General features: G+C 37.2%; 1 protein-coding gene across 1 annotated transcript in view; it reads right to left on the bottom strand.

The window, feature by feature from the left end:
• Window positions 1–699: 699 nt before the first annotated feature.
• Window positions 700–27,057, bottom strand: part of FAAH2 (fatty acid amide hydrolase 2) — a 43,745-nt gene continuing 17,387 nt past the window's right edge. Inside the window, exons 3-5 of the mRNA XM_008588543.1 lie at window positions 18,597–18,733; window positions 13,550–13,759; window positions 700–1,351 (exon numbers count right to left, since the gene is read on the bottom strand). Of these exons, the coding sequence (XP_008586765.1) occupies window positions 1,158–1,351; window positions 13,550–13,759; window positions 18,597–18,733 (541 nt within the window). The 3' untranslated portion in view covers window positions 700–1,157. The remainder of the gene's footprint in view (window positions 1,352–13,549; window positions 13,760–18,596; window positions 18,734–27,057) is intronic.

Here is a 27,057-nt window from a genome sequence, read left to right as displayed (position 1 = left end):
TTTGAAAGGCATTATGCTGACTGAAAGAAGTGAGGTGTTTTTAAAAGGGGAAGAAAAAAGTATATCATTCCATTAACATAAAGCTCTAGGAAATACAAAGCTAATTTTTGGTGATAGAAAGCAGATCACGTGGATGTGATAGCAGTGGGAGAAAAACATGACTTTTTTTTTTTTTTTCCCTTTTTGTCTTTTTTCATGACCGGTAACAGGATCGCAACCCTCGGTGTCACGCCCGGACCGTGACCAGCAACGGGATCGCAACCCTTGGTGTCGCGCCCGGACCGCGACCAGCAACAGGATCGCAACCCTCGGTGTCGCGCCTGTACCGTACTCAACCAGTGAGCGGACTGGTCTCTATATGGGATCCAAACCCTCTGCGGGAGTGCCACTGCGCTCCCAAGCACCGCACTCTACCGAGTGCGCCACTGGGCCGGCCCAGAAAAACATGACTTTAAAGGGCCCTGAAGAGACTTTTGGGAGTGATGTATATGTTAATTATCTTGATTGCAATGATGGTTTCATGGGTGTATACATAAGTCAAAACATCCAATTGAACACTTTAAATATGTATTGTTTATTGTATTCAATTATACTTCAAGCAGTTTAAAAAAAAACTAAACCTAATCTGTAACTGTGACATTACAGTTGTATATTTAAAGAACATGGAAATAAAATGAAGTCTCGGGTACAAAACTAAAATGCCTCTGAATTTTTATTATCAAAATGAACACATGGTAGTTTGAGGGGCATGCAGTATGTTCATTTCTCTATAAAAAAATAAAATGTTTTTTTTCAAGTAATAATTCCCTATATACATGAGACTGTAGTAAAAGAGAGATTTTCACTCATTGCTTAAGAAAATGTAAATCAATCAGATCTTTTTGAATAACAACTAAACAAAATGCATCGATATACTTCAGTTGTTACATTTCTGAGAAGCTACAACACTGAAAAAAATAGTACAAAAAGAGATCTAAAATATTCATGCATGTTAACCATAATTCCATTTCCAGTAATTCACTCTCAGGGTCTAATTATGAGATATAATAAAAGAGTTAAGAAAGAGGAAATAGACGACAGCATTAATGTAATAAAATTTTGGAACCAACACAAATATCATACAACAGGAGATTAATAGGCTAAAGTTTGGGACATGCCTATGATAAATATGCACCCACTAAAATGGCACTTTCCGTGACCATTATGACCCCTCCCAACATACTGACATTACCTGGGGAAGGCTTGTGTCCAAATATGCCATTAAAGAAAGCAGGCATACGAATACTACCACCAATATCAGAGCCCACACCAATCACTGAGCAGGCAGCTGCCAAGGTGCAGCCTTCACCACCTATGGGAAACACAAAATATTCTTTTCAAATAAATGAATTAGCTAAATTACTATTTGCATAGAATATCTTTTTCCGTTTTCTCACTTTTAATCTTTCTGTGTCTTTAGATTTAAAGTGAGTCTCTTATAAATCACTTATGAGGATATTTCAAAAAGTTCACAGAAAAAAGGAATTAAAAATAATATAAATCTTTCCATGAACTTTTTGAAGATGTCTTGTATATTTGGATCATGATTTAATCCATTCTGCCAATCTATGTCTTTTGAGGATATTAATCTATTTATACTTAAAATAATTACTGATAAGGAAGATCTTACTTTTGACATTAAGGTATTTGCTTTCTGTACGTCTTACAGCTTTATTTGTACTTCTTTTTTTTTTTTTTAAGAAAATTTTATTTTACCTCTCAACATACATTGTAGTTGATTTTCATGCCCCTTTACCCATTCCTCTCCACCCCCTCCCCTTCCCCCACATCATATGTGTTAACTTGACTTAAAAAGTTCAAGGAATTTTTGTGATTGTTGTCTTCTGCCCTCCATTACTGACTTCCTTTGTGTTTAGCTGATTTTTTGTAATGGCATTATACTTCCCATCTCATTTCCGTTTATGTATATAGAGATATTTTATTTGTAGTTACCATAAGAATTACATAAAATACACTAAAGTTATAACAATCTTTTAAAAACTTATGCCAATTAACTTCAATTGCATACATCTTATACAGCTCTCTTCCCCAACTTTATGTAACTGATGTCATAAATTAAATCACAATGTATAAACACTGTGTACATACTAACAAAGATTTAGAATTATTTTTATGTATTGTCTTATAAGTTCTATATAAAATTAAAAAATGGTGTTACAAATCAAAATTACACTAATACTAGTTTTTAAGTGTGCCCATTTGTTTATCTTTACTGGAGATCTTTATATTTCCATATGGCTCTGAGCTACTCTCTAGCATACTTTCATTCAAATTGAAGGACTCCCTTTAGCATTTCTTGTAGATTATATCTAGTGGCAATAAACACCCTCAGCTTTTGTTCATCTAGGAATGTCTTAATTTCTCCCTCATTTTTGAAGAACAGTTTTTCAAGATATAGAATTCTCAGTAGAAAGTTATTTTTATTCCAGCATATTTAATATATCATCCCACTGCCTTCTTGCCACCAAGGTTTCTGCTCAGAAATCAGATGATAATCTTTTTGAGGATCCCTTGTACAAGATCAGTCACTTTTCTTTTGACATTTCAAGATTCTCTCTGTTTTTGGTTTGAAATATTTATCTGCCTTGGTCTGAGTTTCTCTGGAATTATCTTACTTGGAGTTCACTGAGCAACTTGAATTTGTAGTTCCATGTTGTTCTTCAAACATGGGAAGTTTTTGGCCACGATTTTTAAAATAATTTTTCTGCCCCTTTCACTCTCTCTTCCTTTTATTACTCCCATAATACATGTATTGGTCTTCCCCATGGTTTCCCATGAGTCTCTTAGTTTCTGTTCACATTCTTCACTCTTTTTTCCTTTTTGCTCTTCAAACCCAATAATTTCAAATGACATATCTTCAAGTTCACTATTTTTTTCTTCTGCCTGTTTGAGTCTGCTGTTAAATCCTCATAAAATTTTCTGGAGTGTGGAGCAAGATGGCCAACTAGGAGACACTGCTCATCTCTCCAACAAAGATGGAGAATGTATTGAATGCACAGCTACACTTAGATGAGAAAAATGTAAGGAGGGAGCTAGAATACACCAAGGGAGTAGAAGAGACATTGGTGAGTGCAGAAACTCGGGATAGTTACAAAGAGAGCCAACACTACCCCATCCCCCAATCCATTGTGGTGGGGATTCAAGAGTTTCTGATCATGGGAATGTGAGCAAACCAATGACCTAACACATGGGAAAGTCTGTGCTACCCATGTGGCCATGCACTCTGTCAGAAACTGCTACTGGCACATAAGGTTGTATTGGCCTGGGGAGGGACACATGTGAAGCTACTCCCACCCCGTAGGTCCCAGACTCCTGCAGAAAACTTGGGACAGAGACTGGTCCTTGGCTTTGGTCTTGTGCCCCGGGAATGGATGGCTCAGTGCAGCAAGGGTGCCACCCTGAGGACAGAGGGGATCAGTGTATGTACCCTCCAGACCCAGAAATCAGTTTATTCAGGTCAGGTGACCAAGGCCACTGATGCCTATGTTGCCAGGACACCTGCAAAATACCTATTGCCATGAGGAGGGGGAGGAGAACCCACACATCTCTTTCAAGGGTGGCTTCTGTGGCCACACACCTGGTATTAGGAACTCTTGCCAGCACACATGATTGAATCAATCTAAGGAGGGACACAAGCTAAACCACCACCCACCCCCGGACACAGGTTTCTGTAGCAGTCACATATCTAAGATCGGCATCGACACCTGAGACCATCCTCCCCTTGCCCCTGCAGTGGTTTCAACTCTTCTTTAGCCACATAACTATTCCACGTTGCCCATACCCACATCCACAGGGGTACTGTACCCTGGAAGAAGGCAGTCCAGTGTAGTAAGTGTGTCACCTCAGAATGAGGAGATTGGCACACACACTTTACAGAGTAAGAAAACTGCCTAATTGGGGCATCTAGTGACAACTGGCAACCACATATTCTTTGGTGAGGTACTCTTTGCAATTCAAGAAGCCACAACGAGGGCCATCCCGGTGGCGCACTGGATAAGTGCGCCGCTTGGGAAGCGCGGCGGCGCTCCCGCCCGAGGGTTCGGATCCCACATGCAGACCGGTTCCCGCTCACTGGCTGAGCGAGGCGCGGGGGCAACACCGAGGGTTGCAATCCCGTTGCCGGTCCCCGGTCCGGTACGGGGGCAACACTGAGGGTTGCGATCCGTTGCCAGACACGGAAAAAGACAAAAGACAAAAGACAAAAAAAAAAAGAAGCCACAACGAGGTAGAGAAGGACTTGTATGCCTCTCTCAGGCACAGAAAAATGTCTGCAGTACCAATGAGTCCACCCAGGGCTGCTTTCCCCAACGAGGAAGCTTTAGAGGGATCCACCAACTCTCCTGGGGAAACAGCAGCCCACCCACAGCCTCAGAGATCTCTTGCAGGGCAGCCAACCCAAGCTAAGGACATCCAGAGTGTCCCAGAAATGCTCTTAGGAACAAAGGAGCCTGTCCACAACTGTAGCAGCCTCGCTCACAATGGCCACTCTAGCTGAACATCTATAGACAGCCCCAGCATCTCTCTTGGGGGCAAAAGGTCATACCCAAACTGCTAACACCTCACTCATAGTGCCCCACTTCAACAGTGGTGTTGCAGATGATCCAGAATCCCTCCTGAGAGTACAGGGCTCTACACACAATCCAGTGATGCCACTTAATGTTGCCAACTTCAACAGTGAAGCTACACAGTAACTCAATGCCACCCCTGAGGGTACAGGGTTCTCTTCAGAGAATCAGTGACACCATCAAGTCACCTATTCTGCCTGAGGAGCTGCTGAAAACCCTATTATCCCCATTGAAGCCAAAAGAACTAATTCTGACCCCCAGGAACTGCACACAAGTCATCCATTTAAGCTGAAGACCATTAGAGAACCTATCAGGACACAGGAGGGTGCTACTGAAGCTGATCAAGGCCACCCATCTCAGCCAACGAGCAACAGGCACCCAGCTACTTCTCCTAAGAACTTAAGATCTCACAAATGACCTACATGACCCAACCAAGTCTCACTCACTCCAGCAAAGAACTACCAAGATCCGCAGTGCCCAGGCCATGGAGAAACCCACAATGCTGACACTGAATAAATACAGTCAAAGTAACCACACAGAGACTACACAACTGTGTCTACAAGGAATGAAAACTAAAATACCTTATCCAATAGTCAACATAAAACCCATCTACAGAAGGGAGTCTCTCCACTCCAAAGCCACTCCTGAGTATTAGAAGAAGGAACTGCTCAACAAGATGCCCAGACATAAATGTAGGGATACTAGAAACACAAAAAACAAGAAAATATGTTACCCCCAAAGGAATACAATAATTCAATACCAGAACCCAAACACAGGAAACCTATGAAATTACTGAAAATTTCAAGTAGCAATCTTAAGGAAATTCAATGAGATACAAGAAAATTCAAATAGAAGCCCCAATGAAATGAAAAAGAAAACAATCCAGGATCTCAAGGAGAAATTTTATAAAGAGATAAATACCTTTAAAAAGAATATAGCAGAACTCATAGAAGTGAATTATTCATTCAATGAAATAACAAACACCATCAATAATTTAAGCATCAGGCTACTGCAAGCAGAAGAAATAATTTCTGACTTCAAAGACAGGCTTTATGAAATAACCCAGGCAGACGGAAAAAAAAAGAATTTTTAAAAATGAGGCAAACCTACAATAGCTGTCAGACAACTATAAGCACACAAAAGTCTGAATTACGGGTGTTCCAGAAAGGGAAGAGAAAGGAAAAGGCATGGAAAACCTATTCAATGAAATAATAACAGAAAGCTTCCCAGGTATTAGGAGAGATACACACTTCCAGATATAAGGTTCTCAAAGATCCCCAACCAGATTCAACCCAAAAATTTACTTTCCAAGACTCATTATAGTCAGACTGTAAAAAATCAAAGAAAAAGAGAGAATCCTAAAAACAACAAGAAATAGCATCAAATCACCTATAAAGTAATTCCCATCAGACTAAGAGCAAATTTCTCAGCAGAGACCTTACAGGGAAGGAGAGAATGGAATAATATATTCAAAGTACTAAATTTAAAAAAAAAAAAAAACTGCCAGCCAAGAATACTACACCCAGCAAGGCTATCCTTCAGAAATGAAGGAAAAAGTAGTGCATTTGCCAGACAAACAAAAACTGCAGAAATTTACTTCCACATGACCAGCTCTAAAACAAATCCTCATGGGAGTCCTGCATCTGGAATCCAAAAAAAGATAATCACCACCATGAATAGATGAGAAAGAACAAAACCTATTGTTAGAACATAGATGCAAACCAGAAATAAAAATAAAATACATTTTACCACTTCAGAAAACAAAACAAATACTGAAGACAAAGGGAAAGAAAGAGACAAAAGATATTTAAAGGAACCATACAAAAATCAATAAAATGGGAGGAGTAAGATCATATCTGTCAATAACAACCATAACTGTAAATGGACTAAAATCCCCCCTGAAATAAAATGTACTGGTTGAATGGATTAGAAAACTAGAGCTGACTATATGCTGCTTGAAAGAAACTCATCACACCTGTAAAGACACAGACTAATAGTGAAGTAATGGAAAAAGATATACCACACAAATGGAAACCAAAAATGAGCAGAAGTAGCTATTCTAACATCAGATAAAATAGAATTTAAACAAAAAAACTGTAAAAAGAGATGAAGAAGGTCATTCTATATTGATGAAATGATGTATCCAACAAGAAGATATATCAATCATAAATATTTATGCACCCAACACTGGAGCATCCAGATATATAAAGCAAATTCAATTAGACATAAAAAGAGAGAGAGACCACAATAACAATAGTTAGGGATCTCAATGCCCCTATGTCAACATTAGACAGACTATCAAAACAGAAACGTGGGACCTAAACTACACTTTAGAACAACTGGAAATGGCAGACATCTACAGGACATTTATCCAGAAACTACAGAATACACATTCTGCTCATCAGCACATAAAACATTCTCCAAGATAGACCACATGTTAGGTCACAAATCAAGTCTCAACAAATTTGAAAAGAAAAAAATGACATAATTTCAAATATCTTCTCAGACCATAATGGATTCAAACTAGAAACCAATAATGAGTGGAACTTTGGAAAGTATACAAATACATGGAAATTAAACAACATCCTCCTGAATGACCTATGATTCAAAGAAATTAAACAGAAAGTCAAAAAAATTCTTGAAACTAATTAAAATAAAGATACATCATACCAAAACCTATGGGATACTTCAAAAGCAGTACTAAGAGGGAAGTTTATTGTAATAAATGCTTACAACAGAAGAATAAACAACCTAATGTTACACTTCAAAGAACTAGATAAACAAGAACAATTCAACCCCAAAATTATTAGACAGAAAACAGTAACTAAGATTAGAGCAGAACTAAATAAAACAGACTTTTAAAATAATACAAAAAATCAATGAAACAAAGAGTTAGTTTTTTTGAAAGACAAACAAAATCAATAGACATTTAGCTAGACTAATGAAGAAAAAAGAGAGATGACTCAAATAAATAAAATCAGAAAGGAAAAATGAGACATTACAAAAATACGTACCACAAAAATATGAAGGATCATAGAGACTACTACAAACAATGAAAAAAAAAAAAAAAAAAAAAAATGAGAGAAGAACCAAATAACAAAAATCAAAGGTGAAAAGGGACACATTAAAACTGATACCACAGAAATACAATCATTAGAGACAATTAGGAAAAAATATATGCCAACAAATTTGAAAACCTGAACGAAATGGATAAATTTCTGGACACTTACAAACTATCAAGACTGAACCAAGGATACATAGAAAACCTGAAAAGACCAATAATGAGCAATGAGATTGAAGCAGTAATGAGCAGGCTCCCAACAAAGAACAGCTGCAGACTGGAGAGCTTCACTGCTGCATTCTACAGAACAGTTAAAGAAAAATTAACATTAATTCTCTTTAAACTATGCTAAAAAACAGAAAAAGAGGCCATTCTCCCAAACTCATCCTATGAGGCCAGTATCACCCTTGTACCAAAATCAAAGATACAGAACAAAAAGGAAAACAACAGGCTATCATCCTTGATGAACATAGACACAAAAATCCACAACAAAATATTAGCAAACAGAATACAACAGCACATTAAAAAAATTATACATTGTGATCAAGAGAGATTCATCTCAGGGATGCAAGGATGATTCAACATGCACAAATCCATAAATGGGATAGTCCACATCAACAACATCAAGAACAAAAATTATATGATCATTTCAATAGACAAAATATTATTTCACACAATTCATCATAACTTCATGATAAAGACTCTCAACAAATTAAGTAGCATTAAGTAGTATTAAGTAGTAAATTAAGTAGTATTAAGGAAAGTATTTCAACTCAGTAAAAGCCATATATGACAGACCCACATCCAATATTACCTTGAACGGAGAAAAGTTTAAGCTTTTCCTTTAAGAACAGGAAAAAGACAAGGACACCAACTCTCACCTTTCTCAATTAACATAGTATGTATGGAAAGTATTAGCCAGAGTAATCAAAACAACGGAAACAAAAGAAGGGCATCTAGATTGGAAAAGAAAAAGTCAAATTGTCCCTCTATAGATGGCAAGATCCTATACATAGAAAAATCTGAAGACTCTACCAAATAACTGTTAGAGCTGATAAATGAATTCAGTAAAGTTGGAGGATATAAAATTAATATACGTAAATCAGTAGTGTTCTTAGACTCTAACAAAAAACTAGCAGAAAAAGAAATCAAGAAAACAAGCCCATTTATAATAGCTACCAAGAAAAAAATAGCTAGGAATAAATTTAACTAAGGAGGTGAAAGATCTCTACAATGAGAACAAAAATCACCGTTGACAGAAATTAAAGAGGACACAAAAAGAGGAAAAGACATTTCATGGTGTTGGATTGGAAGAATTAACATTGTGAAAATGTCCACACTACCCAAAGCAATCTACAGATTCATTGCAATCCCTATCAAAATACCAATGACAATCTTCAAAGTAATAGAAAAAACAATCCTAACATTCATAGGAAACAAGAAAAGATCTCAAATATCAAAAGCAATCCTGATCAATAAATAAATAAAGACAGAGGTCTTACACTACCTGACTTCAAATTGTACTATAAAGCTATAATAACCAAAACAGCACTGTACTGGCATAAAACAGACACTTAAACGAGCAGAAGAGAATACAGAACCCAGCAATCAAACCACATACTTACAGCCAACTGATCTTTAACAAAGGCACCAAGAACACAAATTGGGGAAAGGACAGCCTTTTCAGCAAATGGTGCTAGTAAAACTGGGTATGGTTGAGTAGAAGAATGAAACTAGACCCATACCTCTCACTATATTCCAGAGTCAACTCAAAATGAATTAAAGAGTTAAATATATGACCTGAAACTATAAAACTCCTAAAAGAAAACATAGGAGAAATACTTCAGGAAGTAGGACTAGGCAAAGATTTTATGAATAAGACCCCAAAAATACAGGCAACAGAAGAAAAAATAAACAAATGGGATTACATCGAACTAAAAAGCTTCTGCACAGAAAGTGAATTAATCAACAGAATGAAAAGACAACCTACAGAATGGGAAAAAAATATTTGCAAACTATGCATCTGACTATGCATCTAATATCCATAATATACAAGGAACTCAAACAACATATAGGTTGGTCCTTTCTTAAATCTCCTCTGACAGTTTTTGTCTTTTTATTGGTGTGTTTAGACCATTCATGCTTAAAGTGATTATTGGTATAGCTGGATTGATATCAACCCTATTTTTTACTACTACCTATTTATTGTCCTAGTGCTTTGCTGTTGTTTTCTGTCTACTCTGGTTTTAACTCACCACAGTGTATATTTCCATTCTTTCTCTTCTCCTATAATATCAATTATACACTTTTTTTTTACTTTTTTTAGGATTTCCCCTTGAGTTGGTAATATATATTTACAACTAACTAATCAAAGTTCCTCGAATAACACTATACTAATTCTCAAGTAGTGCAATTACCTTATAAAGGAGTATTCATTCCCAATTTCTTCATCCCATCCGTTCTAACATTGCTGTTGTTCATCTCACTTATCCGTAAGCTAAATCACCCAATACATTTTTGGTATTATTAATTATGAATAAAATATCTGTTAGATCAATCAAAAATTTAAAATATAAAATATTTTACTTTACCTTCATTTATTCCTTCTCTAATGCTTTTTTTTTCTTTATACATGTGCAAGTTTCTTACCTACATTATTTCCCTTCTCTCTAAAGAACTTATTTCAATATTTCTTACAGTGAAGATCCACTGACAACAAATTCCCTCAATATTTGTTCGTTTTAGATAGTCTTTATTTTTCCTTCACTTTTGAAAGATAGTCCCACTAGAAAAAGTGTTCTAGGTTTGTGGTCGTTTTGGCAGTTTAAATATTTCACTCCAATCTCTTCTTGCTTTCATGGTTTTGAAAAAAAGAATGGTGTAATTCTTTCCTTGCCCCTCTATAGGTGAGGTGTATTTTTTCCTCTTCTTTTACAATTTGTTTTCTTTCTTTGTGATCTTCTGCAGGTTGAATAATATGCCTAGGTGTAGATTTTGGGGGATTGATCTTTCTTCATGTTCTCTGAACTCTCTACATCTGTAGTTTGGTATCTACCATTAATTCTGGGTAATTATTATAGTTTCAAACATGTATGCTATGCCTTTTGTAATCCCACAGTTCTTATATATCCAGTTCTGTCTTTTTCACTCTTTTTTCTCTTTGCATTTCAGTTTTGGAAGTTTCTATTGACATTTCTTCCCTAGATCTGATTCTTTCCTTGGTTGTGTTCAAGGTATTCATGAGCCTATCAAAGGCATTCTTAACTTTTGTTTTTATTTTATTTTATTTTATTGACATTTATTTGTACATATTTGTGGGGTACAGTATATTGTTTCAATACATGCATATACTGCACAATGATTGACTTAGGGAAGATACCATGGTTTTGTACCCATTAGTCCCCTATTACAGTGTTTTTGATTTCGAGTATTTCCTTTTAATCCTTAGAGTTTCCATCTCTCTTCTTACATAACATATCTGTTCTTACATGGTATCCACTTTTTCCATCACAGCCCTTAGCACCTTAATCATCGTTGTTTTAAATTTCAAGTCTGCTCATTCCAACATCTCTGCCACATCTGAGTCTGATTTTGATGCTTGCTCTGTCTTTTCAAAAAGTGGTGTTTGGCTTTCAGTATGCCTTGTAATTTTTTTTTTTTTAAAGCCAGACATGATGTACTGGGTAAAAAGAAGCCAGAAAAATTGGCCTTTTATGTGAGGTTTTACATTTAATTGATTAGAGGTTAGTCTGTATTTACTGTTTCCTGTAGATGTAGGTGTTGATGTTAAATTTTCTCCCTTAGGTGGGGCAGAGAGCCTAGAGGGGGCTGGAGGTAGGTATTTCCTTTCCTTCAGGTCAGGTAGATTAGTCTGTTAAAATCCCAGTCAGTTAGGCTCTGGTACAGTAGTTTCTCTGAGGGCATTCCTTGTTAGAAGAACAGAGTGCTTTGGGAGAATTTAAATATGGCTAATTTTCCTCTTATTCTGCCAAAGGCATGAGGGGGTTTTTCTTTAATCTTCACTGTGAGAATGTGGTAGGGCTCCTGGAGGTAAAACTCACAAAAGTATGGGTGAGTGTCTCCTAAGATTGGGTCCCCCTGGAAATTTTAACTCTCAAACTTGTTTACACTGAACCTCCAACAACTCATGAATTACAGTTTAGAGTCTCCTTCCTCTGTACTAGTACCCATGGAGTTTTCTACTCCTGGGATTCTGCTCTGGTAAAAGTTTTAATTCACTGTATCTGCCTTTCTCTTCAATTTAGGAGGCAGTGCCTTGCCCTCTGACCCCAGTGTTATAATGTATTTAAGAATGTTGTTAAGTTTAAGTTTGTTCAGTTTTTATTCTTAGTTTGTGGTTAGAAGTGAAAACTTCTAATCTCCTTACATGTCAGAACAAAAGCCCAAGGTCATACTTACATTTTTAATTATGACCATAATCTCAAAAGGCAGGCTTCTTTATTAGGGCAATTTTACAAGCTGAGGAAACTGAATGCACTGAACATCTACTAAAATATGACCAAGGTCATATAGTAAAGAAGTGTTAAAGTCCTGCTTAGCTCTAGAACACAGAAACTTAAACATCATATTTTACTAACCCACGTATACATCAGGTTTCATAAAAGCCTTCTACTACACTCTCATGTTTTCCTCTACAACACTTGTAGCTCATTCTCAATTTCTTTTGCTGGCTACTTCTCTGTTCACCTTCAAAATGTTGGAGTTGATCAAGGCTCTGTTATGGGCCTTATTTCTTCTCCATCAACACACACATCCTGGGTTTTTGCTTTCATTACTATAGGTTATAGATTAGTTTTTGTACCATGTATATGATTACAGTTCCTAAATTATTATTAGCACAGATCTTTATTCTGACTTATACACATATCCAGTAGGTCACTTAACACATCCACTGGATGTCTTACAAAGATCATAAACACAACATGTTCAAAATGATATTCATAAATAATGCTGCTCACATTTATTCTCCCACCCCCAGCTTTCTCCACCTGAATCTCTGCACCATCCCTCAAATCAGAAACCCTGGAGTTATTTTTCACTTTTATGTTTACCTTTAAACCCACATCTACATATACAATCTATCAGCAAGTCATGTACAAGTATAATATTAAAATCTCTCTTATATATCATCTACTTTCCTTCATTTCAACAAGCACTAGTTTGAGCTGCTATCTTTTGTCTCTTGGACTATTGAAATAGACTTGTCATTTCTCTATTTGTTTATTCTTTCACTCCTCTACATAACCTGGTCTGAACCAATCTTTCTGATTTCACCTCTAGCTCCTCTCTGTCTTATGTACCACACTGACTTTCTTTCAATTCACCAAACACATTAAGCATGTTTACACTTCAGGGCTTTTGCCCTATCCATTCTATTTACAACATTCTCTGCCCCATCTACTCCCACTCCTAATAAGTGGCTAGCTCTTTCTGATCCTTTGGGTTTTATCATAAATACTACCTCCTCAGAGAGGCTTTCCATGACCATATCTGCTATATTCCTGCATTAGCAGTTTCTGGCACAGAGAAGCTCAATGTTTTTACATTATGTTATCACCTTTGTCTCCAGAAGAAATAGACCTTAAGCTAAACCTTCAGTAACTCTCTCTCTCCCCCCCCCCCCCCTTACTCGCTTTCACATTACACACACACACACACACACACACACACACACACACACGAATCAAGAATATAAATGTTCATTGTCTACAATGCTTTCAACAGTCTGTGACACACAACTTCCTTTATCATAAATAGCTGATCATTGCTTTCATGGAGGTTTGTGCAATAGTATCTCTACACCCTTCTCACAGGGATTCCCTAACTAAAATGACCAACTCACCAGAACTTCCACCTACAATGTGCCGTAAATCATACGGGTTGTTGGATCTTCCATAGATCTTGTTACTGGATTCATACCACATGCACAACTCACTGCAGTTGGTTATGCCAATGGGGATGGCACCAGCCTTCTTCAGCAATGCCACCACAGTGGCATCTGTTTTAGAAATGGCATCACGGCGGTTCACAAGGCCAGAAGAATTGGGCATTCCTACAAGGGTCACAGAAAACAAAGTGAAAACATTATTAAATAAAAATAACAACTATTTACTGAGTATCTACAATGAACCAACCCAGCTATTTTACTAAGTAATTTGCTTAGTACTGAGAGGTGGCATGACTTAGTAAAAATTGCACAGGCTTTGGAGTCAGAACTAAGTTCAAATTCCAGCTCTATATCTAACCAACACTTTAAACTTTAGGCAAGTCACTTAACTCTTCTAAATCTCAGTGTTTATGAGAATTAAATGAGTGAATGAATGTAAAATGTCCAAATATACTTAATAAACACAACCTATTATTACAAATTTCACCATCCAACAACCCATACTGGTAAGTTCTTTGTTAATCCATCTTAGAGATAAATAGGTTTAGAAAAGTAAAAAGACTGAACCAAGGTCATGCAGAAACATGACAGAGAGGTCAGGAAAGGGTCCATGTACATGAGGGTACTTCAAAATTTCATGGAAAATGGAATTAAAAAATAAAAATTTTCACATGAACTTTTTGAAGACCCCTTCATATATGAAACTTGGTATAAAATAGAAGCAGCATTTAGATCAGTAAGGAAAGAATGACATAGTAATGGTACTAAGAAAACTATCAATATGGAAATATAAATAAATATATGTGTGTGTGTGTATCCCTATATTATATCATAAGCAAAACAGAATATGAATAGACTGAATGCTTAAACGTGGAAAATAAAGCTTTAAAAATATTAACAGGTATATTTTTAGAAAATGCTCAACATCACTAACCGTCAGGGAAACTCAAGTAAAAAAAACATAATGAGATATCATCTCACCCAAGTTAGAATGGCTACCATAAACAAGACAAAAAAATCGGTGAAGACGTAGAGAAAGGGGGACTCATACACCATTGGTGAGAATGTAAATTAGTACAGTCACTATGAAAAACAGTATGGAGGTTCCTCAAAAAGTTAAAAAAATAGAACTCCCACATGACCCAGCAATTCCGCTATGGGGAATACATCCAAAGAAAATGAAATCAGTATTTCAAAAAGATATCTGCACACCCACATTTATAGCAGCACTATTCACAGTAGCCAAGATATGGAATCAACCTAAGTATATATCAACAGATGAATGGATAAAGAAAATGTAATACATATACACAATGGAATACTATTCAGCCATTAAAATAAAAATCCTGTCATTTGCAGCAACATGGATGAAACTGGAAGTTGTTATGTTAAGTGAGGTGAGCCAGGCACAGAAAGACAAATATAACATGATCTCACTCATTTGTAGAATCCAAAAAAGTTGATCTCACAGAAGTAAAAAGTAGACATGTGATTGCCAGAGTGTGGGAGGGGTATGGAGAAGGGTATGTTAGGAAGAGGTTGGTCAACAGGTACAAAGTTTGTTAGTCCAGAGAGGTTCTAGTGTTCCAATACACAGCAGTGTGACTATAGTTAACAATATTATATATTTCAAAATAGCAAGAAGAGAGAATTGTGAATGCTTTCACCATTAAGAAGTGATAAACATATGAGGTGTTGGATATGCCAATTACCCTGATTTGACTATTATACATTATATACATGTATTGAAGTGCCATTCTGTACCCTATAAATATGTACATTATATGTCAATTAAAAATAAATACATAAATAAATAATACAAATAAAATTAGAAGTAAATGTACAAAAATATTTTCATAACCTCAGGCTTGAGAAATAGTTTGTAAGGACATAAAAGCAGAAACCCTCAGACACTGCTATTGGTAATATAAAACAGTACAGCCACTCTGAAAAACAATTTGGCAGTTCCTCAAAATGTTAAACATAGTGGTACCATATGATGTGGCAGTTCTACTCCTAAGTACATGCCCAGGAGAACTGAAAACATATGTCCACACTATAGAAAAGGCAAATATGTAAAGATATAAGTAGTTTATTGATTGCCTGGATCTTGAGATGGAAATAGAGATTAACTGTAAATGGACATGAGAGATCTTATTGAGGTGAAGGACATGTTCTAAACTGGATTATGGTAACAGATGCACAACTTGGTAAATTTACTAAAAGTCTTTGAATTCGTACATTTAAAATGAGTGAATTTTATTGTATGTAAATTATACATTTAAAAAAGAATGATTCCTTTTATTTATAAAAAGAAAAAAATGCATAATCTTAATCTAATCATGACAGAAAAAATTACACAAACCCAAACTTGGAACATTCTCCAGAACAACTGGCTGGTATTCTTGAAAAATGTCAATATAACAGAAGAAAAGAAAGAATAAAAAACAATTTTAAATAAAACTAAAGAAGCCCAGCAACTAAATTCAATATGTGATCCTGGATAGGATTGTGAATAAGGAGAAAGAAATTTATGAAAGACATCATTGCAACAATTAGTAAAATTGGAATATTGCTCTGAGTTTGACAACTATACTATGATTATGTAAGAGTGCCTCCTTGTTCTTAAGAAACACACCAAAGTATTTACAGGTAAAGAGATATGATTTGTCGGACTGGCCCGGTGGCGCACTGCTACAGTGCGCCGCTTGGGAGCGCGGCGGTGCTCCTGCCGAGGGTTCGGATCCCACATACAGACCGGTTCCCGCTCACTGGCTGAGCGAGGTGCGGGTGCAGCACTGAGTGTTGCAATCCCGTTGCCGGTCCCGGTCCGGTACGGGCACGACACTGAGGGTTGCGATCCGTTGCCGGACACGAATAAAAGACAAAAAGGAAAAAAAAAAAGAGAGAGATATGATTTGTGATCAAATGATTCAGAGAATAAAGACAGAGGGAGAAAGAAAGGGAAACAGAGAAAGAGCAAACAAAGGACAGAGGGAATAGGAGAGGAAATAGTGGGCGCAACACCGAGGGTTGCGATCCCGTTGCCGGTCCCGGTCCGGTACGGGCGCGACACTGAGGGTTGCGATCCGTTGCCGGACACGAATAAAAGACAAAAAGGAAAAAAAAAAAGAGAGAGATATGATTTGTGATCAAATGATTCAGAGAATAAAGACAGAGGGAGAAAGAAAGGGAAACAGAGAAAGAGCAAACAAAGGACAGAGGGAATAGGAGAGGAAATAGTGAGACAGGGAGAGAAAATCAAGAAAATGAGGCAAAATGTTAACAATTGGTGAATACAGATAAGAGGTATAATACAGTTCCTTGTGCTATTCTTGCAACTTTTATATACATTCAAAATTATTTTCATACAAGAAGCTTAATTAAAAAACAAAAGCATGAATCCAAGGTCACACAGCAAATAAAAAGGAAAAACTAAGATTAAATTACAGATCGATTTGATTCCAGTCTGTGTTTTTCTACTGTCTCCATCTCAATTACCAGAGAAGTAAATGTTACAGGTTTAATATATTCCTCCAACTTCTTTATTTCACTTTTTAAAAATCAGCTTTAATATGCTTGTGCCTTATGACCTTGCTAAACTTGTCAACTAGATCTAGCAGTTTTACTGTTATTGAACTAACCTTGCATTCCTTGGATAAGTTCCATTTGGTCATAATATATGATCCTTTATAGATGTTGATAGCTTCATTGTTACTATCTTGTTGAGGAATTCCACACCTACATTTATGAGGGATATTGGTCTGTAGTTTTCTAGAATTGTAATGTCTTTGTCTAGCTTTGATATCAGTGTAATACTAGCCTCAAAGAATGAGTTGGGAGGTGTTCCATGCTCCCATATTTATAGAAGACTTTTTGAAGAATTGGTATTATCTCTTCATTAAATATTTGAAAGAATTCACTAGTGAAGTAATCTGGGCCTGGGTTTTCTCCATGGGGAGATATTTAAGTATTAATTCAATCTATTTTCTTGCTATAGAACTAATCATATTTTTCTTTTCCTCTGAGTCAGTTTTGTTTATTTGTATTGTTCCAGGGATCTTTCTATTTCATTTAAGTTGACTAATTTCTCGGAATGAAGTTTCTCATAGTATTACCTTACAATCTCTTTAGTACGTTTAGAAACTGTAACCATACCATCTTTTTCCTTCCTGGTTTTATTAATTTATGTTTTCTCTCTTTTATTTCTTAGTTGCCTACCTAAAAGTTTGTCAGTTTTGTTCATCTTTTTAAAGAATCAAATTTTTATTTCATTGATTTTACCTATTGTTTTAGTGTCTTCTATTTCATTGACTTCTACTCTGAAACCTTCCTTCTATTTAATTCGGGTTTAGTTTGCTCTTATTTTTGTAGTTTCCTAAGTTAGAAGTTTAAGTTATTGATTTTAAATCTTTCTTCTTTTCAAATATATTCACTCAAAGCCATAAATTTTCCTATACACATCCTATAACTTTTCTTAAATTGTCATCTTGTTTTCTTTTAGTGCAAAAGTTTCCTTATGACTTTATTCTTTGATGCATGAGTTATTTTAAAGTATGTTGTTTAATTTCCAAATATTTGGAATTTTAATTTACTTTTGAGGCTAGCAGGAAGTTGTCAAATAAAAATTACATTACAAAGAAAGCACAGGCTTTTATCAGAATCCAAGCTTGGCTTTAGGCAAACTACTTTAAGTTCATGAGCCTCAAATTATTTATCTACAAAAAGAGATAAAAATACTATTTTTATAGTCTGCTGTGAGGATTAATGGGTACTGAGCATAGTGCCCCCATATGCCATACAGGTGTAACAAAGGATGACCATTATCATTTATCTTCTCAATGGAACATGCTTAATATTTCTTCTCATTTCAAAACTGAAGAGGAAGCTTATCTTAGTCCTTCACTTTGATAATATCTTTTTCAGTTTATAAGTTCAGAAAACGTATGCCACTTGTGAGCTCAACCCATGTATCTAAAAAAAAAAATACAAAGAACAGTGCCTTGTAGCTGGAAAGCTTCCTTGACCGTTAAAGGAACCCCAAGGAAGGGCCATTTCTTTTCCAGGGTGGCTTCGTCTTCCTGATTCTCTGCAAGCTTTTGATCTACAGCATAAGCCTCCTTCTTAGCTGCCTCAAACCTAGGAAGAAATGAAATGGCACATAAACATAAAGTAGCCATCTCCCCAACTTTACTAAAAGAATAGGAATCAACATATTCAAGTTAATGTACTTGTCAAGGGCCTTATAAAGGCAACCATTTGAGCCAGTGATACTCCTTTTAGAAATAAGAACAACAACCCAACATACTAACAAAAATCCATATGGGAAGCTGGTCACTGCATCATTATTTATACTAGCAAAAGAAATAATAACAATAAAAGCAATTGTCACCAAATAATTTATTGCATGTATCTACTATAAACTACTGCATGGCCAATAAGAACGGTGTTACCTAAAAGCTTTACTGAACTTTGGAAATTCCTATGATGTAATATGATTTAATTTAAGTGAAAAAAGTTTACAACATTATATTCCTAGTATAATCTTTACCATGTGAAAAATGTACACGCATTTGTAGACAAACCAAAACATTAACAGTGAATAACTACTCTTTTGGTACTAAGATTATGGACAAATTATTTTTTTTGTTTGTTTTTTGCAAATGTTCTATAATAAACACATATTTCAGAAATTCATAGAAAGAAATATAATTAAATCAATATGCTCAAAAGAACAGTTTGAATGTATATGGTAATACAATCACTAAATTATAAAATTCCAGTGTAATTTCTCATTATCTCAAATACTAATTTTTCAGAAAAGGAATTTAAATCTAAAAACCCATTATGTGACTTAAAACTGATTTTACTAAAGAATCTTCAGGCTCACTGGAAATAGTACTGATGTTTATTAGTTACTTTAACAAATATTCAAAGTACCCAAACAAAATATGAATATGATTAAGTCAATGCCGTCAACATGAACAAAAATTCGGAAGCTCTCATTTCCTAGTTCTGTGATCTATGCAAGTTATTTTATCTCACTGGGTTTCAGTTGCCTCAATTGTAAATTATGAGTAACAATATCCACCTAGCAGGATGGTTATGAAATACATTGAGAAAGTAGATACGAAGAGCTGTTGGCAGTATCTAAGAAAAAGAATTTATCATCACCAGATGTATGTGACAACATTCTAGAAATGGAACAGACATGAATTATAAAGTGTGCCAGGATAATAAATAAAGATGATGACACTTAACAATCATTGACATGTGCCAGGCACTGCTCTAAACATTGTACAGTCACTCAATCCTGACAATTATGTGAGGTAGGTACCAATATTATCCACAACTTACACATATGAAGTAAAGCACTGAGAAATAAAGAATATTGTCCAGGATCACACAGCTAGTAAATGGTGGAAGCAGGATTTTATACATGTGCTCTTAGACTTCTTGTCATGTACCCTTGGGATTCTGCAGAATGTTCCCAACAAGAAGGCCCTATCCAGATGTGACCCTCAACCTCGGACTTCCCAGCCTCTAAAACTGTAAGAAATAGATGTCATTTCTTCATAAATTACCCAGTTTCAAGTATTACCTTAAAAGCAAAAGAAAACAGACTAATACAGAAAATTGGTACCAAGAAGTGGAGTGTTGCTCATTAGCAAATATCTGGAAATATGGAAGCATCTTTGGAAATGGGTAGTGGGCAAAAACTAAAAAATTGGGGGGCAGCAGGTTAGAAAAAGTCCAGATTCTGATGAAGGCTTAGAAAAAGAGAAAGCTACTGGCAAAAGTTTAGAAATCCTTAGAGATAGGTTAAGTGGTGTTGACCAGAATGCTGATAGAAATATGGACTGTAAAGGTCATTCTGAGGAGGTCTCAGATGAAAATGAGAAGGAGCTTATTGGAAGTCAGAGCAAAAGTCACACTTGTTATAAACAGATAAAGAATTTGGCCACACCATGTCCATGATAAGGGCTTTATGGACTGCAGAACATAAGAGAAATGAATTAGAATATTTGGTGAAAGAAACATCCAAGCAGAAAAGAATTCAGGCTGCTGCATGGTTGCTTTAAACTGCTTACATTGAGATTTAAGAGGGGGAAAATTACATAGAGATAGAATTTATAATTAGGAGGGAAGCAGAGCATAAAAATTTGGAAAATTCACACTCTGCCCACGTGAGTAGTGAAAAGGCATGTTTGGGAGAGAATGCCAAGGTTGCTGCTGAGCAATCACTGGTTGCTAAAGAGATTAGCACTGATAAGGAAAAAAAAAAAAAAGAACCAGGTGCTAAGCATCAGGACAATGGGAAAAAGATCTCAGAGGCATTTTAGAGTCTTCAAGGCTTCCCTCCCTATTACAGGACCAAAGGCCTAGGAAAGCAAAATGGTTTCAGGGAGCAGGGCTGGGGTGCCCTCCATGGGCTCATTGCTCAAGGCCACCTCAAGATGCTACTCCTGCTGTTCTGGCTGATCCAGCCATGGCTAAAATGGCCCCAGGTAAGGCTGGACCCATCACCTTGGAATATAAAAGCTGTAAACCTTGGCAGCATCCACGTGGTGTTAAGTCTGCAGGCTCACAGAATGCAAGAGCTATGGAGGCATGGCAGCATCAACCCTGATTTCAAAGGATGTATGGAAAACCCTGGGGGCCCAGACAGAGAATTTTCACAAGGGTGGAGCCACTGAAGAAAGCCTCCACTAGAGCAATGATGAGAAAATGTCAGGTTGGGGCTGCAGCAGAGATTCCCCCAACAGAGTCGTGTGAGCAAGACCACCACCAGGACCTCAAAACTGTAGAGCTACCAGCATGTAATATTAGCCTGGGAGAGTTGAAGCATGGGCTGAGCCCAGGAAAGCCATACAGGCAGGGCTGTCCAAGGCCTCACAGGCCCACTCCCACATCAGTGTGCAGAGGATGCTAAAAATGGAGTCAAGGGAGAATATTCTGGTGTCATAAGACCCAATGTCTGCCCTTCTACATTTTGGACTTACTTGGGATCTTTTAACCCTTCCTTTAGCTCATTTCCCCCTTTTGAAATGGGCATAACTGTCTTATGCCTGTTCAACCATTGTATCTTGGAAGCAGATACCTTGTTTTGATTTCACAGGTATGACTTTAGACTTCAGACTTCTAAGTTGGTGCTAGAACAAGTTAAGCCTTTGGGACTATGAAGACAAAATGAATGTATTTATATGTGAGATGGAAATGAGCTTTTGGGTGCCAAGGGCAGAATGCTATGGTCTGAATGTTTGTCCACTCCAAAGCTCATGTGGAAGCTTAATCTCCAATGTGGGAGTGTTGAGAGGTGGGGCCTTTGGGGAGTGATTGAATTGTGAGGGCTATGACCTTATGAATGAATTAATCCATTCATGGATTAACAGATTAATGGGTTAATGGATGAGTATGGGGGAGGGGTACTAGTGTCTTTATAAATAGAATAAGTGAGCATGTTAACACATGCTCTTGGGCCGGCCCGGTGGCGCACTGCTACAGTGCGCCGCTTGGGAAGCGCGGCAGCGCTTCCGCCGAGGGTTCGGATCCCACTTACGGACCGGCCGCTCACTGGCTGAGCGAGGTGCGGGGGCAACACCGAGGGTTGCGATCCCGTTGCCGGTCCCGGTCCGGTACGGGCGCGACACTGAGGGTTGCGATCCGTTGCCGGTCATGAAAAAAAAGACAAAAAAAGGAAAAAAAAAAAAAACACATGCTCTTGCTCCCTCTCACTGTGTGATACCCTGTGCCACCTCCGGAGTCTACAGAGAGTCCCCATCAAGAAAAAGACTCTCACCAGATATGCTGTCTTGACCTTGGCTTCCCAGCCTCCAAAACTGTAAGAAAGAAATTTTGTGGGATTTTTTTTCTATAAATTAACCAGTTTCAGCTATTCTGTTATAAGTGATAGAAAACTGACATACAGGAACCTAAGACCAGCATCTCCAGCAGGCAGAAATGTATAACCTCAGTAAAACACCAACATAACTAAGACTACCACTTACTGAAAGCTTCTCTGGATGTGAAGCCCCATCCAAAGCAGAAAGGCCTATAGGCTTGTGTTTAGGAAAGGTCAGTAAAGAAAATCTCAAAGCACAGTGTTCAAGGCTGCAACCAGAAGAAGGGAGGACCCAGAGAGAGACACACACACAAGATGGGGGCAGTAGCTGAAGGAGAAAGTTTGTGATTAGGTGGTAAAAATAACTCAGGAAACTTGTTGTGAACTAGAAGGGACCCTTCAGATGAATAGCAAACAAACAAAACAAAAACAAAAGAAAACAAAAATCCCCACTGTAGTAACAAGGCAGTTATGTATGGGAGAATGGCATAAGATAAAGCTAAAAATCTGAGGAATGTCTGATTATGAAGGGCCCTTATGAAACATTCTAAGGAGTTTGGGATTGAAATCTTTAAACCAGGAAAGGGGCATAATCTCTTTAGAAATGAACAGATATACTTTGGCTTCTGTAGGGTAAAAAATATGAAAGGGGGGCAAAACTGGAAATACAAAGATTACTACAGTTGGTGAAGATGATGGTGGTTGGGACTGAAGTGACAGCAGTTGAGATGAAGAAAAATGAAGAGCTACTTAGATAGTAGATCTTGAGTGAAATATTTAGAAGGTAGAATTCATAGAGAATGTTAGAACACCAGAATGTGGGTGATAAAGTTTTTTTCAGTTTTCTGGCTTACGTGACTTGACAGATTGTGATGCCATTCACTAAGATAAAAATATAGAAATAGAGAAGTTAATGAGTTCAGTTTTAATTATTTTGACTCTGTGGTGTCCATGGGACATCCAGGTAGAGGTCTCAAGTAGGCAGATATATACATATGGGAATGAAGCTTAGAGAAAAGGTCTGTGCCACAGATAAAGTTCTGAGAGTTAACAGTGTCCAAATGGGATTTGAAGTCATGGAAGATCACCAAGGCTAACTATATTTATAATAAAACATGAAATATATATTACATATATATATATTATATATATAAAATTCCAGAATCAAACCTTGAGAAAGAATAAAATATTCAGATGTGCAAGACGTAAATAATGAAATAATAGAAGAGAGCTATTCTAGAAGCCAAAGGTAGTGTTAATTTCAAAAATAGGTCAATTATAATTTTGATAATAATACCATGTACCATTTACTGAGTGCATTTTATATGCCAGTTTTATTATTCCTTCCTTCCTTCCTTCCTTCCTTCCTTCCTTCTTTCTTTCTTTCTTTCTTTCTTTCTTTATTTTTATTATGAATACTCATGAGATACAAAGCTAACTGTCATCCCTCATGCCCATGATGTGATTCATACTGGCAGCAAACCCATTACCAGAAATTACTTTTGTACCCCGTGTCCCCCACCCAATTATCCCCCAACCTCCCTCCCCTTCCCCTTTCTCCCCCCACTCCACTTTGTAGCCTTAGAAATGCTCCCTCCCTCTGTAAGACCAACACATTACTGTGGTCTTTCTTTCCTTCCTTCCTTCTCTCTTAGTTCCCACATATGAATGAGCACATGCAGTATTTATCCCTCATACAAATGGCCAACAGATACGTGAAAAAATGCTCAACATTACTAGTCACCAGGGAAATGCAAATTAAAAGTACACTGAGATACTACGTCACCCCAGATAGACTGGCTATAATCAAAAAGATGGTGAATAACAAGTGCTGGCGAGGGTGTGGAGAGAAGGGAACACTCCTATACTGTTGATGGGACTGTAAATTAGTACAACCACTATGGAAAAACAGTATGAAAGTTTCTCAAACAACTACCGATAGATCTTCCATAGGAATGGAAATCATCATGTCGAAGGGATACCTGCACTCCCATGTTCATTGCAGCTCTATTTACAATAGCCAAGACGTGGAACCAACCTAAATGTCCATCGATGGATGACTGGATTAGGAAACTGTGGTATATATACATCATGGAATACTGCTCTGCCATAAAAAAGAATGAAATACTCCCATTTGCAACAACATGGATGAACCTGGAGAAACTTATGCTGAGTGAAATAAGCAAAGCCAATTGTACTTTATATTCATTAATTCTCTTGGTCCTCACAACAATTCCATCAGATATGTAACACTTGACCTATTTTATTAATAAGGAAACTGAGATAAAGACAAGTTAAGGATTCACCCAAAGTCACACTGCCAAGTGTTGCAGACAGAATTGGCTGCCTACTCAAGACCCACTTTTCACCCAGTATTCACAAAACCTCAGTTTTTTTAGGCAACTACCTTTCTTTCATTGCCATATGCTTTAGGGGAAATGGACCCAATCCTTAGCTTTAAGGGTATTATTTCTTACTTAATACAATCAAAGTGATGCTATTCACCTTGCCAGAAATTAGTTTTAGCTATCAGCATTTGGCCACAATTTTGGCTCTTGAGACATGATGTATGGCAGCTATCTTATGACAATGAGAAGATCTAGCCTGAAAATAAGACTGACAAACTATGATGTTCAAGGCAAATGATTGGATACATAGATTATTGATGGCATTTTTTTTTTTTTTTTTTTTTTGTGACCAGCCACACCGTGCTCAGCCAGTGAGCGCACCGGCCATCCCTATATAGGATCTGAACCCACGGCGGGAGCACTGCTGCGCTCCCAGCGCTGCACTCTCCCGAGTGCGCCACGGGCTCGGCCCATTGATGGTATTTTTCATCTGCTAAATCAATCAGTTCTGGGGCTAATCTACCAAAGGACTTCCTGTGCTGTGGGATAATATATTTTCCTCATTGTTTTCTGTTATTTTGAACTAAGTTTACTGTTATTTGCAGTGAAAAACATCCAAACCAATGCTTTATTAAAAATTTAAGTTAGCAGGCCATTTTTAATGAAGTAGTAGGGACAGAAGTTAAATTTCAGTGAATGTAGGTATAAATAGGTGAAGATTTGAAGAAAATAAGTGTTGACCACACTTTTGAGAAGCTTGCCTATGTCAGAAAAATGATAGCCAGTTAGGTACAGCAAGATATCAATCTGAAACTATTATAATCTGGTTTCTGGAAACACACAAAATCTGGTCACCCAAAAGGCAGTGTAGCAAAATGGTCAGATCCCGGGCTTTGGAGAGAGACTGATCTGGGGTAGTTATGTGACCTGGCAAGTGAAAACTTCCTAAATCTGAGTTTCCCCAACTATAAAATGGTAGTAACAATAGGAAATACATGCTCTGTCATTTAAATGAGATAATATATAAAACAGAATACCTAGCACACAGGAGCCACTGATAAATGGTGGCTATTATTATCATCATTAATAATATAATCAGGCTCTCCTGGCAGTCAACAAAACCCCTGTCAGAAAAATCAAAGGATTAGAGTTATAGCAGATTATGCAAAAGCCAAATTGCCCAACTTTACAGAGCTCAGAGAAGTGGCAACATGAAATTTAGGAAGTTGGTTACATGTCTCTGTATCAGACAAGCAATGAGAACTGCAGCAGCTACTTCTTCAACATGTCCTACTAGTACTAATGGCATCAGCTCCATTTATTGACAATCTACTTGTTGATAGCAAGACGGGTTCCTGGAACACTTGGCCCCTGGGATTTTCCCAACTAGGTGGGGCAGGGCAGTCAGGCTCCCAAGTCCTATTCTTCCCAAGGATGGTACAGAGGTAGTGCCTTAACTACGTAGGCTTTCCTAAGGTCTTGAAATCCCCTTCATTGACACTGCTCAAACTTGAGCCACAAACAATAAGCAAAAGCAGAGAGCTATAAGAAAACATTGATACAGGCATAAAGAAAACTGGATACCCTTAGACGTGGGCTCACTACAAGACAGAACTTGACCTCTGACACCAAGAAAATTCTCATAGTTTTAACTAAGCTAAATCCAGGCATCTCAATGAAGAATCCTTACCCCTGCCTCTATGGAAACAGACAGAACATGGGACTTAAGGGTGGCTATGACACCAGAATAATATATAGGCTGGCCAGTATGGGATGAGTGAAAGAATTTACTGAGGTCTAAGAGGTCTTTTTGAAAATCCATATATCGCCAAATCCTGCCCTTACCCAGGGAGCTAAGCAGAGCAGGGGGTAGGAGAGAAAAATTCTGTCCCCCATGCTCTGGTAAGAAGCTACACAGCCACCTCTCCCATCTGGTTAAGTAATTCATTCCATAGAGTTCTGCTTTTACATCACCTCCTCTAGAAAGCCTTCCTTAACACCTCTCCAGTCTCAAATAGGTACACCTTCTCTGTGCTTCCCAGTATTCTCTTCTTCGCCTATCGGAGCCCTAATTCCACTGTGCTATAAACAATGATTATTTGTATGTTTCAGCCACTAGACTGGGAGCTAAAAGAGGTCAGGGACTGTGTTTTGTTCATCTTTGTATCCAACACCTAGCACAGTGCCAGGCACATAGGAGGCATTCAACAAACATTTGTGAGATAAAGGAATGAGAGTTTATAGACATTTAATTTTGTAAAATTATAAATCTA

The sequence above is a fragment of the Galeopterus variegatus genome, unplaced genomic scaffold, assembly GCF_000696425.1.
Source record: "Galeopterus variegatus unplaced genomic scaffold, G_variegatus-3.0.2 Scaffold4890, whole genome shotgun sequence".
NCBI classification, from domain to species: domain Eukaryota; kingdom Metazoa; phylum Chordata; class Mammalia; order Dermoptera; family Cynocephalidae; genus Galeopterus; species Galeopterus variegatus.
The sequence above is the reverse complement of the archived record's forward strand: the minus strand, read 5'-3'. Positions and strand labels throughout refer to the sequence as shown.